This window comes from Aethalodelphis obliquidens, unplaced genomic scaffold (assembly GCF_003676395.1).
Source record: "Aethalodelphis obliquidens isolate GAN/ISIS:26980383/991018 unplaced genomic scaffold, ASM367639v1 scaffold16, whole genome shotgun sequence".
Classification (NCBI taxonomy): Eukaryota; Metazoa; Chordata; class Mammalia; order Artiodactyla; family Delphinidae; genus Aethalodelphis; species Aethalodelphis obliquidens.
In genome coordinates this window covers 21,348,313-21,360,480 of record NW_020837960.1, presented here as the reverse complement: position 1 = coordinate 21,360,480, position 12,168 = coordinate 21,348,313, and the positions used below count along the sequence as shown (strand labels likewise).

General features: G+C 36.3%; 1 protein-coding gene and 1 long non-coding RNA gene across 4 annotated transcripts in view; one reads left to right on the top strand and one right to left on the bottom strand.

Annotated features, from left to right (window-relative positions):
- Positions 1–12,168, top strand: part of LOC113625683 (uncharacterized) — a 529,756-nt gene that overhangs the window by 457,393 nt on the left and 60,195 nt on the right. Inside the window, exons 8-9 of the long non-coding RNA XR_003434794.1 lie at positions 1,605–1,685; positions 10,258–10,366. This is a non-coding gene — a long non-coding RNA (uncharacterized LOC113625683). The remainder of the gene's footprint in view (positions 1–1,604; positions 1,686–10,257; positions 10,367–12,168) is intronic.
- Positions 4,919–12,168, bottom strand: part of TRPC4 (transient receptor potential cation channel subfamily C member 4) — a 159,003-nt gene continuing 151,753 nt past the window's right edge. For 2 of the 3 annotated variants that reach the window (XM_027116463.1, XM_027116465.1), the window contains 3 exons: positions 7,670–7,711; positions 7,455–7,544; positions 5,009–5,979 (listed from right to left, as the gene is read on the bottom strand). In XM_027116463.1, coding sequence (XP_026972264.1) covers positions 5,257–5,979; positions 7,455–7,544; positions 7,670–7,711 — 855 coding nt within the window. In that variant the 3' untranslated portion in view covers positions 5,009–5,256. Of the gene's footprint in view, positions 5,980–7,454; positions 7,545–7,669; positions 7,712–12,168 lie in introns of all 3 variants that reach the window. The other variant, XM_027116464.1, reaches the window with a different exon arrangement.

Below are 12,168 nucleotides of genomic sequence, written 5' to 3'. Positions count from 1 at the left end.
AATGAAGGAAATACATGAATTGAGTGAAACAAATAGCACCACTGTCCAAGAGAAATGTACTGCAAATTACAAATGCAAGCCACAAAGGTATTTTTAAATCTTGTGGTAGCTCCATTAAAAAGTTAAGAGAAATGTGGAACTAATTTCATTAGTATATTTTAACCCAATGCATCTAAAATATTCTCATTGCAACATGTAACCAATATAAATATTAATATTTTACATTGTTTTCATACTAAGTCTTTGAAATCTGGTGTGTGCTTTACACTTACAACCACATTTCAAGTGCTTAGTAACCATATGCAGGTAGTAGCTATGATGTTGGACAGGGCAGCTCTAATGGAAACTGATGGTTTTGCTACTGGTGAATTTCTCTGGCAATGAAGTGACAGCCACACTGTTTGTCAGCTCGGTGACGGCATGGCCATATCTAGCCCTGGTCCCATGGTCTCAATCTTGGTTCTGCTTCATATTTTCCAGCTCTATCATGTTTCAGTTAAGAAGGTTTAATATTAGTCAATACATTTTATTATTACCAGTGTGCACATAGAATTGTCACAAAATCTACAACTTGAAGTGAAAGTACTGAACAGTGTATTTTTAGAAAACAGTAAGAAACCAGCTTTAAAAAAAAAAATCTGTGAACACAATTTTGTAGGGGAAAAATGGTAATATGATATTAACTCAAAATTTTAGCCATTGAAAATTTGAACGACTATAAATCTTTTCTACTGAAGGAGAGGGCAAACAAGAAATAATTCCACAAAAATAAAAATTCATTAGCCAAGACTTTTATGACCTGGTATCTTATCAGAATATCTAGATGAAGAGTTTTTTCTTTAAGCTCCCACTCAACCACTGAGTAGCTGGGTAAATTTGAAAACTGCCATAAATGCCCTGAGCCTTAGTTTCTCCAGTTATATATGGAGAACTAATATTTAATACGGTTTTCAAATTTTAAAAAAGTCACGTGATAACACTATATAAACAAAATGCCTTGTAATATATTATGAAATAATTAGAATAAAATTTTTGAAGTTGAATTTATGGAGACTACCACCTATTTTAAATTTCTAAATTCTACAGTTACTGGACAGTCTGAATTTTGGAGACTATAGGACAAGAAAAAAATACAATAAGGATAAACTGAAGAAATAATTTTCAAAATGGGGAAATATAGTCATAAACTTGGCTTTTAAAAAATTTGAGTCATTGTAAAACCATCCATGTGTCATACTTACAGAGACACATGGATGGTTTTCGCTAGGCTGATTTTTTGGGTTACTACCTAAACTGTTGAAACTGACAGATGTCTAAACTGTAGAAATTCTGCTGCAAACACAATGTGCAAAATAAATGAGAATGAACAGATTTCAGTGCTTGATGTCTGGTCTTCAACAGATAGTCATGGGGCTGGACAATCATTCACTCAATCAAATCACAGAATTATGAAGGGTTATTGAACAGTAGAAGAGTGAATTTTTATGCCACTGGTTATCTATATTCCTTCCACATTGGCTGAAAAATTGACTGCTTCTTTGAGAATAATATGATAAGTTTACTATCCTTAACTCTTCATCATATTTTTCTTTATACTCCAACAGTTACCCAAGAAATTTCATTGTTTGGGTTTGTGTGCTGATGACTGAAGTATGTCAAGTTGCTGTCCAGGTCAAGGCAAGAAAGTGAGTATGCTTTCACAGTATTTTAATTGCCAGCCCGTAAATAAAATATCTAATTTAAGAAATTTTGATATACAAATATCCAACTTATGAAACAGTTACATTTTGAGGAGGATTATCACTTTGAAAAATAATTCATCATTTTACAAAATAATTCACCACCATTATTTCTTTTTTTTACAGAGCTAGTTCCCTGCTGAAGTTAATATAGACTTATTTACACAGATATTTTCAGGAATACATTCATCACAAACAGTGGAGTGCATCTTTGTAGCATTCTTTCTTGTAAATTGGTTTTCCAAAACATATCTATGGTTAAGTGAAGTGCTATGAACTGAACCTAATTCTACTAAAGTTATACTGAAATTTCTAAATCCTTTTCCACCCAACCCTGGCAATAAATAAGTAAATAAATAAAGGTGAGCAACAAGAAGGTCAAAAGGGCATGAACACAAGATATATTATTTACACAAACCGAAGCATGATGTCAAATCTCTCTCTGGTGTTTAGGAATTTCTGTTGATAGAAGTATGAATAGAAATCAGAAGCAGCCTCAAATTATTCACTTAAAAAACTTAAAGACACATCATCCCTTTACTTTGCAATTCTGCTGTGGTTTTATGTTTTCTTATTCTTTCCCTGCTGTTCCCCTTCATTAACGCTACCTAATATCACTACGTATTTAGAATAATATCCAATTCTAGGATATCCAGTACAAGTAATATCTATATTTTGTTTAAACTCATAAATACCTCTGTCAGTGACATCTGAGGATTGTTAGAAACCATCATTTCTGGAATACTGAAAAGCAGGGTGTTAACCTGCTCCGAAGAAATCCTTCTACTATCACCGTGTTTACCTGTAGAACATCATCACCCTAACCTGATATAAATAAGCTACTGGGAAAAAATTTTTGGTTGCTTTTATTGTTGGTGGTGTTATTGGAAGGAACAGAGGAAATTTGGAATTAAATTTCTTGTAAAGTATGTATCATGGTGATATATATGATGTTTACCGTTGGGGGAAAAACATACACACACAACAGAGGCAGCAAAAAAGGAATCATTGGAAAATACCGCATGTACTGAGAGTATGACTACAATTCCCCTACTACTATATGTCTGACTTAGAACAACTCGAGTATTTAAATCACTGTCTCCCAGGGCTTATTCTGAGTCCTAACATATTTGAGATAAAGGTGTTCCTGAAGCAGTCAGAACATTCATTAAGCTTACTGTGTTTCTCTAAACCTCCCTGGCCCATTCCTAAATCCCTAGGACAAAATCCAGATTTAGGAATGAGCAGCATGTCAGTGCCTCTGGCTTTCCTGAAAACTAAAATCTAATATTTCAAGTTGAATTCTGATATCCCATATCAAATCCATTTAAAAAAAATCTACTAACTTCTATAATGTAATTGTCTAAAGAGTCAAATACATTGCCTCTTTAATTTTGCATATTCCTTTTGCTTTACAAGAAGGGACACAAATTTATGGAGTTTACCAAACTCATTCTCTCACACTGTAGCATTTCAGAAGTGGCAACAGTAACGTCTATTGTACACATTGTTTTGCTTGGTCTGCATTCTGAGAGGCAGTACAATAAAGCAGTCAAGGGCATGGCTTTGAAGGACTCATCATAGCTTCATCACTAGCTGGGCACCTCAGCTTAGTCAGTGCTTGCCTCGATTTCCTCATCCAAAGAAGTGGGGATAAGAATAGTAGCTACTTCAGAGGGTTGTCATGAGCAGTACATGTGTGTTAGTACACGCATAGCACATAAGACAGTGGCTGGCATTGCTATTGCTGTTAGTCCTTATTCTTGATGTACGGCAATCAGAAACTGGGGTTTGTAATACTACGCAGTTTTTGGTCAGTGCTAAATCATATATGATTTGTCTAGCCCATGGAGGTGATTTTTGACGAAACAAGCTCGGCATGTTTCTGTTGATTTGAAATAAATGCTATTGCATGTGGTGAGGAAACTTCTATTTCCATGGTGGCTTAAGTAGATACAAGTTATAGAATTTAAATTTTAAGAAGTTGCCAGCACCTTTTTTGATATTAGGTGAAAACACTTCCTTTTCCATGAATGAGTATAATATAAGGTAAATTACCTTATAAACAATAGAAGAAAAAAGCAATGAAGATTTGTCCCCATGGGGAAAACTGTATATCTATACCTACTGTTAAAATTAATAATGATTTTTGGGTGATTTTAATTCTAAAGAAATACCAGTCACTGGGGTAAAGAAGAAGAAACTAGTAGGTTTTTGTACTTCTTTTGAATTACAAAAATGCACTGATTGAAAATAGGATTTAACTTTGCTTAGATTTAGATTATTAGAATGAATTCATTTTCATCTGGATGTTATGAACATGCAGTCATCTCGCTTTGTTTAAGGTGCTTATTTTGTTCCAATTTATTGTTATTTTCTAGAAATTTTGCCACATTTTTGAAATTCGCTTATTCACAAAGCCTCATATTTATACTGATTGGCAGGTGAATCTGAAAAAGGTCATAAAAAAACATTAAAATAAAAATTATTTTCTGACAAAATGCCATTAAAAATCATCAGTGGGCTTCTCTGGTGGCGCAGTGGTTGAGAATCTGCCTGCCAGTGCAGGGAGCACGGGTTCGAGCCCTGGTCCAGGAAGATCCCACATGCCGCAGAGCAACTGGGCCCGTGAGCCACAACTACTGAGCCTGCGCGTCTGGAGCCTGTGCTCCGCAACAAGAGAGGCCGCAATAGTGAAAGGCCCACGCACCGCGATGAAGAGTGGCCCCCGCTTGCCGCAACTAGAGAAAGCCCTTGCACAGAAACGAAGACCCAACACAGCCAAAAAAATTAAAATGAATAAATTAATTTTAAAAATCATCAGTCATCAACATTTATTAAGACGAACATTTCCTTTACTTACTGAAAGGAAAAACTGGGCAACCTAAAACTCTAGAAATTATACCTGACTTTCATTTTAAAAGTCTGAGCTTGACTCTGAGAAGGAGGCTTGTTTGCTTAAACTGTGTATGATAATGTTTTACATGTTCTTAAAAAAAAATTGGATAATATTTGTGTTTTAAAGCCAAATTGTAGGGCTAAGTGAAAAGTCCTTGCTGAGTAACCATCTCTAGAGACCCTAAAAAATTGTGAAAAGCGCTAATATTTCAGCTACATTGTTCTTTGCATATAAAAATATCTATTATAGGAGTCAACTAGCACATATATTGAGTCACATTTGTTTTAATTGAAAAAGAGAGCTAAAAATTTCCTGTAAGTTATTGCAACAGTACAAGAATACAAGGTGCATTTATTTATTAACAAGAATACAAGGTGCATTTATTTATTAACAGCAACAACAACAAATTGTAAAACAAATTGTGAAAGCAAAAGCGGGCTACAAAACAAGGGTGTTTGATAGCCTTTGCCTTATTTAAACATGACATGTCAATAGGCCCCAGTTGATAAATGCTATAAAGCGTACGTTAGCATTGGCTCATTCACCTTTAAACATCCCCCACCCAGTGCACTATGGAAGATGTGTGTTATGGATGAGAAATGCTTCCTCTGTCAAGTATCACAATCTTGTGGTCACGTAATCTTCATGGGTGACCATGTCTGTGAGGTTTGCATCGTAGTCTACACTGCAGTCCTCTTCCTTTGCATGTTTCTCCTTTGGTATGATTGGAACCGTGTCCTCCACCACCACCTTCTCCGACTTGAATGAACACACTCTCTTGCCAACCTGTAAACCCAGGGAATCCGTATTTCTTTCTCGATGATCTACTAATATACACTGTTCGCTGAGACCTGGGATGTTCAAGTCACCCCGGGAAGCTAACCCTCGAGATTCTAGTTGGATGTTTGTCTCTAGTGGTGCTTCAGCTTGTTGACGAGCCACCTCTTCTGAAACGGAGAAGATTTGGTTTGTATTTTGCTCGGCAGCGTGTTGTTTTGATCGTCTATGAAATAACCCGAAGTTTTTGATATCGGTCACAAAATTCACTTTTCTCTGCTTCTCCCTCGGTGGCTCCTGCACCACCAGGGCGGAGCCGTTGCTGATGGTGTGTCTTTCGGAGGCGATCGCTGCTGATCGTGGGTGAATCAGGGTGGTTAAGTCGAAGAGGCTAAAGTTCTTTTTCTTGTCCTTGCTACTACCTTCGTTATCACTCTTTTCATCCGAGTCTGCGGAGTTAGAAGAATCCTTCGTGCCCTGAGCAGATTGGACCGTAGAGAGTTTGCTTCCTCTTAGTAACCCCAGGACTTCAAAGCGGAAGCTAGAAATGTCTTGCTTCAGTTCCTAAGTGAAATGGAAAACGACGGAATTAGTCTGTGACCTAAACAAATAAACGTTAAGAATCATTATCTGCTCGTTTCATATATGGATCTGACACGTCTTCATTCATTTTTGAGAGCTAGGCGTCCACTCTGCTGTGGTTCTGTTTAGAATTGTCAGTTCTCTCAGGGGCACTTGTATCTATTTGTTATCTCCTAATTTCCCTATCGGAGTTCAGTAGTAATAGGAGACTTCCTACGGTTGATGTAAAAAGAAACAGGAAGAGTTTTCTTTCCCATCACTCTGGTGGAGTATGTTGGGTTTCTTTGGAACTACAGTTTCAAATTCTTTCTCTGCAAAATATTCATCTGCTTTCAAGTCATCTTACATTCTCTCAGGGACATTTTGCTGTCCAAGGGGATATCTAAAACAAAATAATTAAAGTGGAGTCTACCCTTCCAAGAGTTGGCAGTTAGTTTCAATTGTTTATTACCTTGGAGTTGATTTTATCCCAACCTCTGGGGATAAAAAAATCAGCCACTAAATCCTGGGAATTGATTCAGAGCACACAGCACTTCCTAGATTCATCCCTTTATCTTTTGGGGCAGCTGAATTCTCAGTCCTAACCTGCTGGTTGCCTTGTGGTCGCCTCCTGCCACCAGTGCATCTCCCAAAGCATCAGGAATCGTTTAACTCCAAAATTCAGAGGTGTGGCAGCAAAGAACGTTTTGGATCCTAGCCAACTTTCAATCTGTGCTTTAAGTTTTGCAATTTATCTCTCTTCTTACCTAATGCTGCTTATATTTATTCTCTGTTAAGCCTGCTGTTTTTCTTTGTCAAAGGTCTCCTGTAGGGTTTTTTATTTGTTTGTTTTTGCCTGTGAGATCTTATTGACTTTAGTCTTCCAAAATCTCTAGCAACTCATGCAGGCTAACAAAGGCATTTTTTATACACATGATTTGAGCAAATATATACTTCGTGTATTCTACCTTTCTTCTGTGATAGAATTGAAAAAACCAAAAACAACTCAGGGAGAAAAACTACTTTTATAAGCTACAGTTAAGCTCAGACCTTAAATTTTCTTTTACCAAAGCCGTGCCGAACACAAAGAAGGTTTTTGTTGTTGTTTTTAGAATGTTGGTTACTAAGTGTTTCAGGTTTAGAAATCAGACCGACATTTCCAAAAGTAAAGCTCACTCAGTAGAGTGTGGCTGGGATGAGCAATCAGAATGCCACAAGGCACTAGGATTTTCTTTGCCTCCAAATAAGTCCCCTCGATCTTTCAGATTGTCTGTTTGAAAGCAATGTACTTTGAAAAGAAATTTTACCGCTTTTTTTTTTTAATATATAAATCAATAGGGCTTGAATTTAAAAATCAGAAGACAGACAGGCTTGCTCAGAACACGTGGCCCAGTTTCCAGCTCTGGTGTTAAACGTGCTGCACCTGGTTCCACGCTCTGCAGAATCTGCCTTTTGGCGACAAAGATGAAAGTGGTTACCTTAAAGTTCTCCTCAGTCAGACCTTCTTCAGTTTTGGCATCTCTAATCATTGCAGCCACGTATCGCTTTACCAGGTTCCTCATAACTTCCTGAGGCATTTGAACACAAGAGAATTGATATTCAGTGCATAAATGTGATTTTTCTCTTGAGTCAGTTCCAAAGAGGAGATTGTGCTTTATTTTAATGTAAGTGTCAAGATATAAGAATAACTTACTTGATATTGGTGATGTCTTCTTAAATTATCAGCAGCTCGCCTCTGAAAAGGGAAGGGACATTTACTTTTTGGTTATAGTGATATTGTACCATTCTGTAAAATAATGCCTGGTTCTTTTAATCAAGAATATTATTTCCCTCATTTCTGCAAAGTGGGAATTTTACTGGACAACAGACAATAAATAGCTAGAGAGAGTGCTTCATATGAATCAAAAGAATGAATGAACCAAAACAACAAAGGGCAAGGTTATAATTCCTATGGCATTTAACATATAGAATAAGTTAATGATGATGGCAAGATTGTTCATTTAATATAAGTGAGGAAGAATTAAGTAATCATACTTAGTATGTATCCCAAATCATTTTAAATGATCCTAAGAGACGCAGATGGGACATATCAAATACAAAATAAATGTCAAATAAAAATAATGATTTGATGGGTAAAAATCTAGCATTATAACAATATGAAGATCTTCATCAATAGCAACATTAAGAATTTAACCATGATATAAAACATGTAATCAGAAACACTGTTAGTGAACTCCCCAACACTTAATTTCAAGCAGATGTACATTAAGAGGAGATTGCTGTTTTAATTAGATGGTTGAATTTAACAAAATAAAATAAAAGGTTCTGATCAAAGATAGGGTTCATTAGATTTTAAAAAAAACAAATGTGACTCTGAGCTATCATTTTGAAGAGATCAGAACGGTTTGGGAGCAGAGCTGGTGTTAGCAGAGAGCAATGATTATGGAGTGTAAAATGGAGAAAGATGTTTAAGGACTAGAAAATGTCCATTATAAATTGAGTTAAATAATAAATGACAAATGATATATTTGCAGATTTCACTAGTATTCTAAAGATACTAGAAAAAAAGCTATCATAATCCCAATTTTATGCATGTCGAATAAATATCAGTATTGATTCTTAAGGAAGAAAACTAGCCAAAGTAATGTAAAATAAAAATACTTCTGTTACAAGGGAATGAATTTGGTAAATTGTGAGAAAGCAGAAGAGATAACATATCGGGCTTCCCTGGTGGCGCAGTGGTTGAGAGTCCGCCTGCCGATGCAGGGGATAGGGGTTCGTGCCCCGGTCCGGAAGGATCCCACATGCCGCGGAGCGGCTGGGCCCGTGAGCCATGGGCGCTGAGCCTGTGCGTCCGGAGCCTGTGCTCCGCAACGGGAGAGGCCACAACAGTGAGAGGCCCGCGAAAAAAAAAAAAAAAAAAAAAAAAAAAGAGATAACATATCTTGGGTTTAATTAAGTCTTTTGATCTTGTTCTTTACTAAATAATCATAGGCTGTTAAAATGGAATTTTGAAAAGGGCTGTGCATACATCACTGTGAAATGATATTAGACAAAAAAATCAAACAATTCAAAAGAAACTCTTTTTTTCTCTTTAGGGCAATAGAGGAAATTGGCCTTTTCACTGGCCATGAGAATGGATTTGTGTTTCATGACTATTAGTGACTTTTAGAAACAGATGAGACCATGCTTAACTTTCTAAAGGCCACTAATGATTGGAATACCATTCAGTATTACATGAATCTTAAGAAACAAATTTTCAAATGATTATGGTATTAATTAAAAGACTGGGAAATTTGAAACTTCATACAAAACTAGAACATCTTGAAAGAAATAGAGCATGGGAATTTTATGACTGGGCCACAAGATGGAGGTATGTGACTCCTGTTTAGACACAGATCAGCTGAAACCCGAGACAAAAGCACTTCTGGAAGGAAACAAGCCTTCCAGGTCTCCTTCCCTTTTTTTTAAGTGAACACAAATACAAAAGCAATCTGTACGCTAACTTCTTCAGCACTCTCAGTGTAAGTATTGTACAGGAGATCGTATTCCATGGTTTAAGTAAATAGAAACTCTGAATTTAATATAGAATTTAGTCGACTCAATTTTTATTATCTTGGGGTTCTATAGCATTTTGCTAGTTTAATCTGTAAAAAGCCAATAAAAACTAGTCAGCAGAGAGCAGTTTGAAATCATGAGTTAACTTTAAATTTCCTTAATGCAAAACTAAAACTAGGGATGACAAAATCAGAAAATTATGAGTAATAAGTGAAAATTATCATGATGCATTTTAGTATTAAAATGAGCACAAACTGTCTTCCCTTCAGTAGAACCTTACTCATACACGAACTTTAAAATTGTAATGCAAATATAAAAAGATCAAAGATCACACTTTAAAAACTAATTCCAGGTTTATTTTTCTAGGAAAAAAATTTTTTTAAGCAAAATAGTCTGCCAGAAGGAAAGAACATAGAAAAAGTTTACTATGATAACAGTAAAAGTTTATTCAATATCCATAGCCCAGGTTTAAGGCTAAGTTGATATAGTTAATTGTTTTTGACAACCAATTTGTTTCCACAACTAGATGGTCATACTACAAAACAGTTTTCAGTATTGCGAGATTATATCAGCCAACCGAACTTCGCTATCCTAGGAAGAAAATAAGAATGGATGCAGTTAACCATCTTCTGAGTACTGAAAGCAAAAATGAATGCAATGAATTCACCAATGCTTATTGACCATTACTATCAGGGCTAACTGTGGCTTTTTTCTTACTTTCAGGGAGGTAATGTGATGTGATGTTAAGACCACCTGGGATTGAAGGTGACTAAGCCTGAATGAGGAATTTATCTCTGAGACCCTCTCCCTTCCACATTTTTTATTTTGCAAGGTAAAGATAAACTCACTGAATGATTTTGAAGATTAAATGAGATAAGAGATTTAAGGCTTCTATTACTAACTAATGTTAGTTCCTGTCCTTTCTCCATTTTTTCCCTTTGTGATTATTATTATGATTTAACATACCTAAAAATATGTTTTAAAAAAATATTCTTGAATCACAAAACCTGTGGATAGTTTAACACATATTGGGATTGCCTCTGGAAAAGTAAAAGAATGTACTTAGGGGTAATTATCTTTGAGTGATTTGCATGGCATTTTATGCTTGAGAAGAACATTTTCTTTAGCTAGAGAGTTGGACGCGTTAGCCTAGGCAACAGAGATTTGTAAATAAGAAATTCATATTTAAGTGATAGGGTGAAGGGATGGTCCTGGTAAATATGGATAGATATAACACAAATTCTGTAGGCAGTTATTTTTGTTTTATTAAGACTTTATTATTTTTTAGAGCAATGCAAGATTCACGGCGAATTGTAGGGGATGGTACAGAAATTTCCCTTAAACCCCTGTCGCCACACACTCTTAGCTTCCCCCACTATCGACATCCCCAACCAGAGTGATGCATTTGTTACAACTGATGAACCTACAATGACACATCACTATCACCCAAAGTCCATAGTTACATTATGTTCACTCTTTGTGTTGTACATTCTATGGGTTCTGAATGGAAAGGAGGGGACAGTAAGAGTCCCAGGGGGACAGGGAATGTTGAGGGGAAACAGAGCTGGAGGCCTGCTGCTGGGGTGGGAGCATGACTAAGATTTCTAGCCTGGCTGCTGAGATGTTGGTGCTATTAGAAAAATAATAAAGAATTCAATTTGGGACATGCTGACAAAGGACGTTAAGGTGGAGATGCCACTGTTTATTTTGTATTTTGGGGGAAGGTTAGGACTAAAGAAAAAGATTTGAGGATTATATGCATAGGTACGAGAGTGGATACAATCACAAATCCACATTTCTTGGCATTGCTAAAGGGAAACCATCATGAACAATAAGATCTTTGATAAATTGTGAATATATCTATTAGGAATGCATAAAATATTCCTTTCATTTTAAATTAGCTTTCTTAGGCTAATACTAAAATTAATTTAATTATCTAAATTCTCAGAATCTACCAAAGGTCAAGGAACACAAGATCGGGTTTCAAATATCAATACATGACGACTGACGTGTAGGCATTAAGAACAGACATGTTACTTATTAGAACGGAAGAGCTGGTCCAGTCTCATTGCCTCATTTATAAGCAAGGAAACCAAGGTCCCCACAGTTGAGTGAGTAACAAAAATACTACAATGTTCTAAAGGCAGTGCCAGTCCTAGAATCCCAGGCTAGAATTTACTCTTTACTCCTTGCTTTTTTGATCAAGTAGACACTAAGAGACATATAAGAACATCTGTTTTGCATCCTATGACTTTGCCTCTTTCTCCCAACACATCTTAGTTTGTGGGTCAGCATCCTTTCCAGACTGGATCCTCATTTATTTGAATAAAAATTAACCACAAAATGCATGGCATATGTTGTACTAGTTTCCTAGGGCTACCATGCAAAGTACCACAAAGTGCGTGGCTTAAAACAACAGAAATTTATTATCTCACACTTCTGGAGGCAGAAGTCTCGAATCAAGATGTTGGCAGTTCCATGTTCCCTCCGAGACTCACAGTAGAATCCTGCCTTTTCTCTTCCTAGCTTCTAGTGGTATCTTAATCTCTGATGCTCCTTGGTTTATGCCTGCACAATTCCAGTATCTACTCCATCACCACATGACGTGCTTCCTGTGTTTCCAGGTCTTCAAAT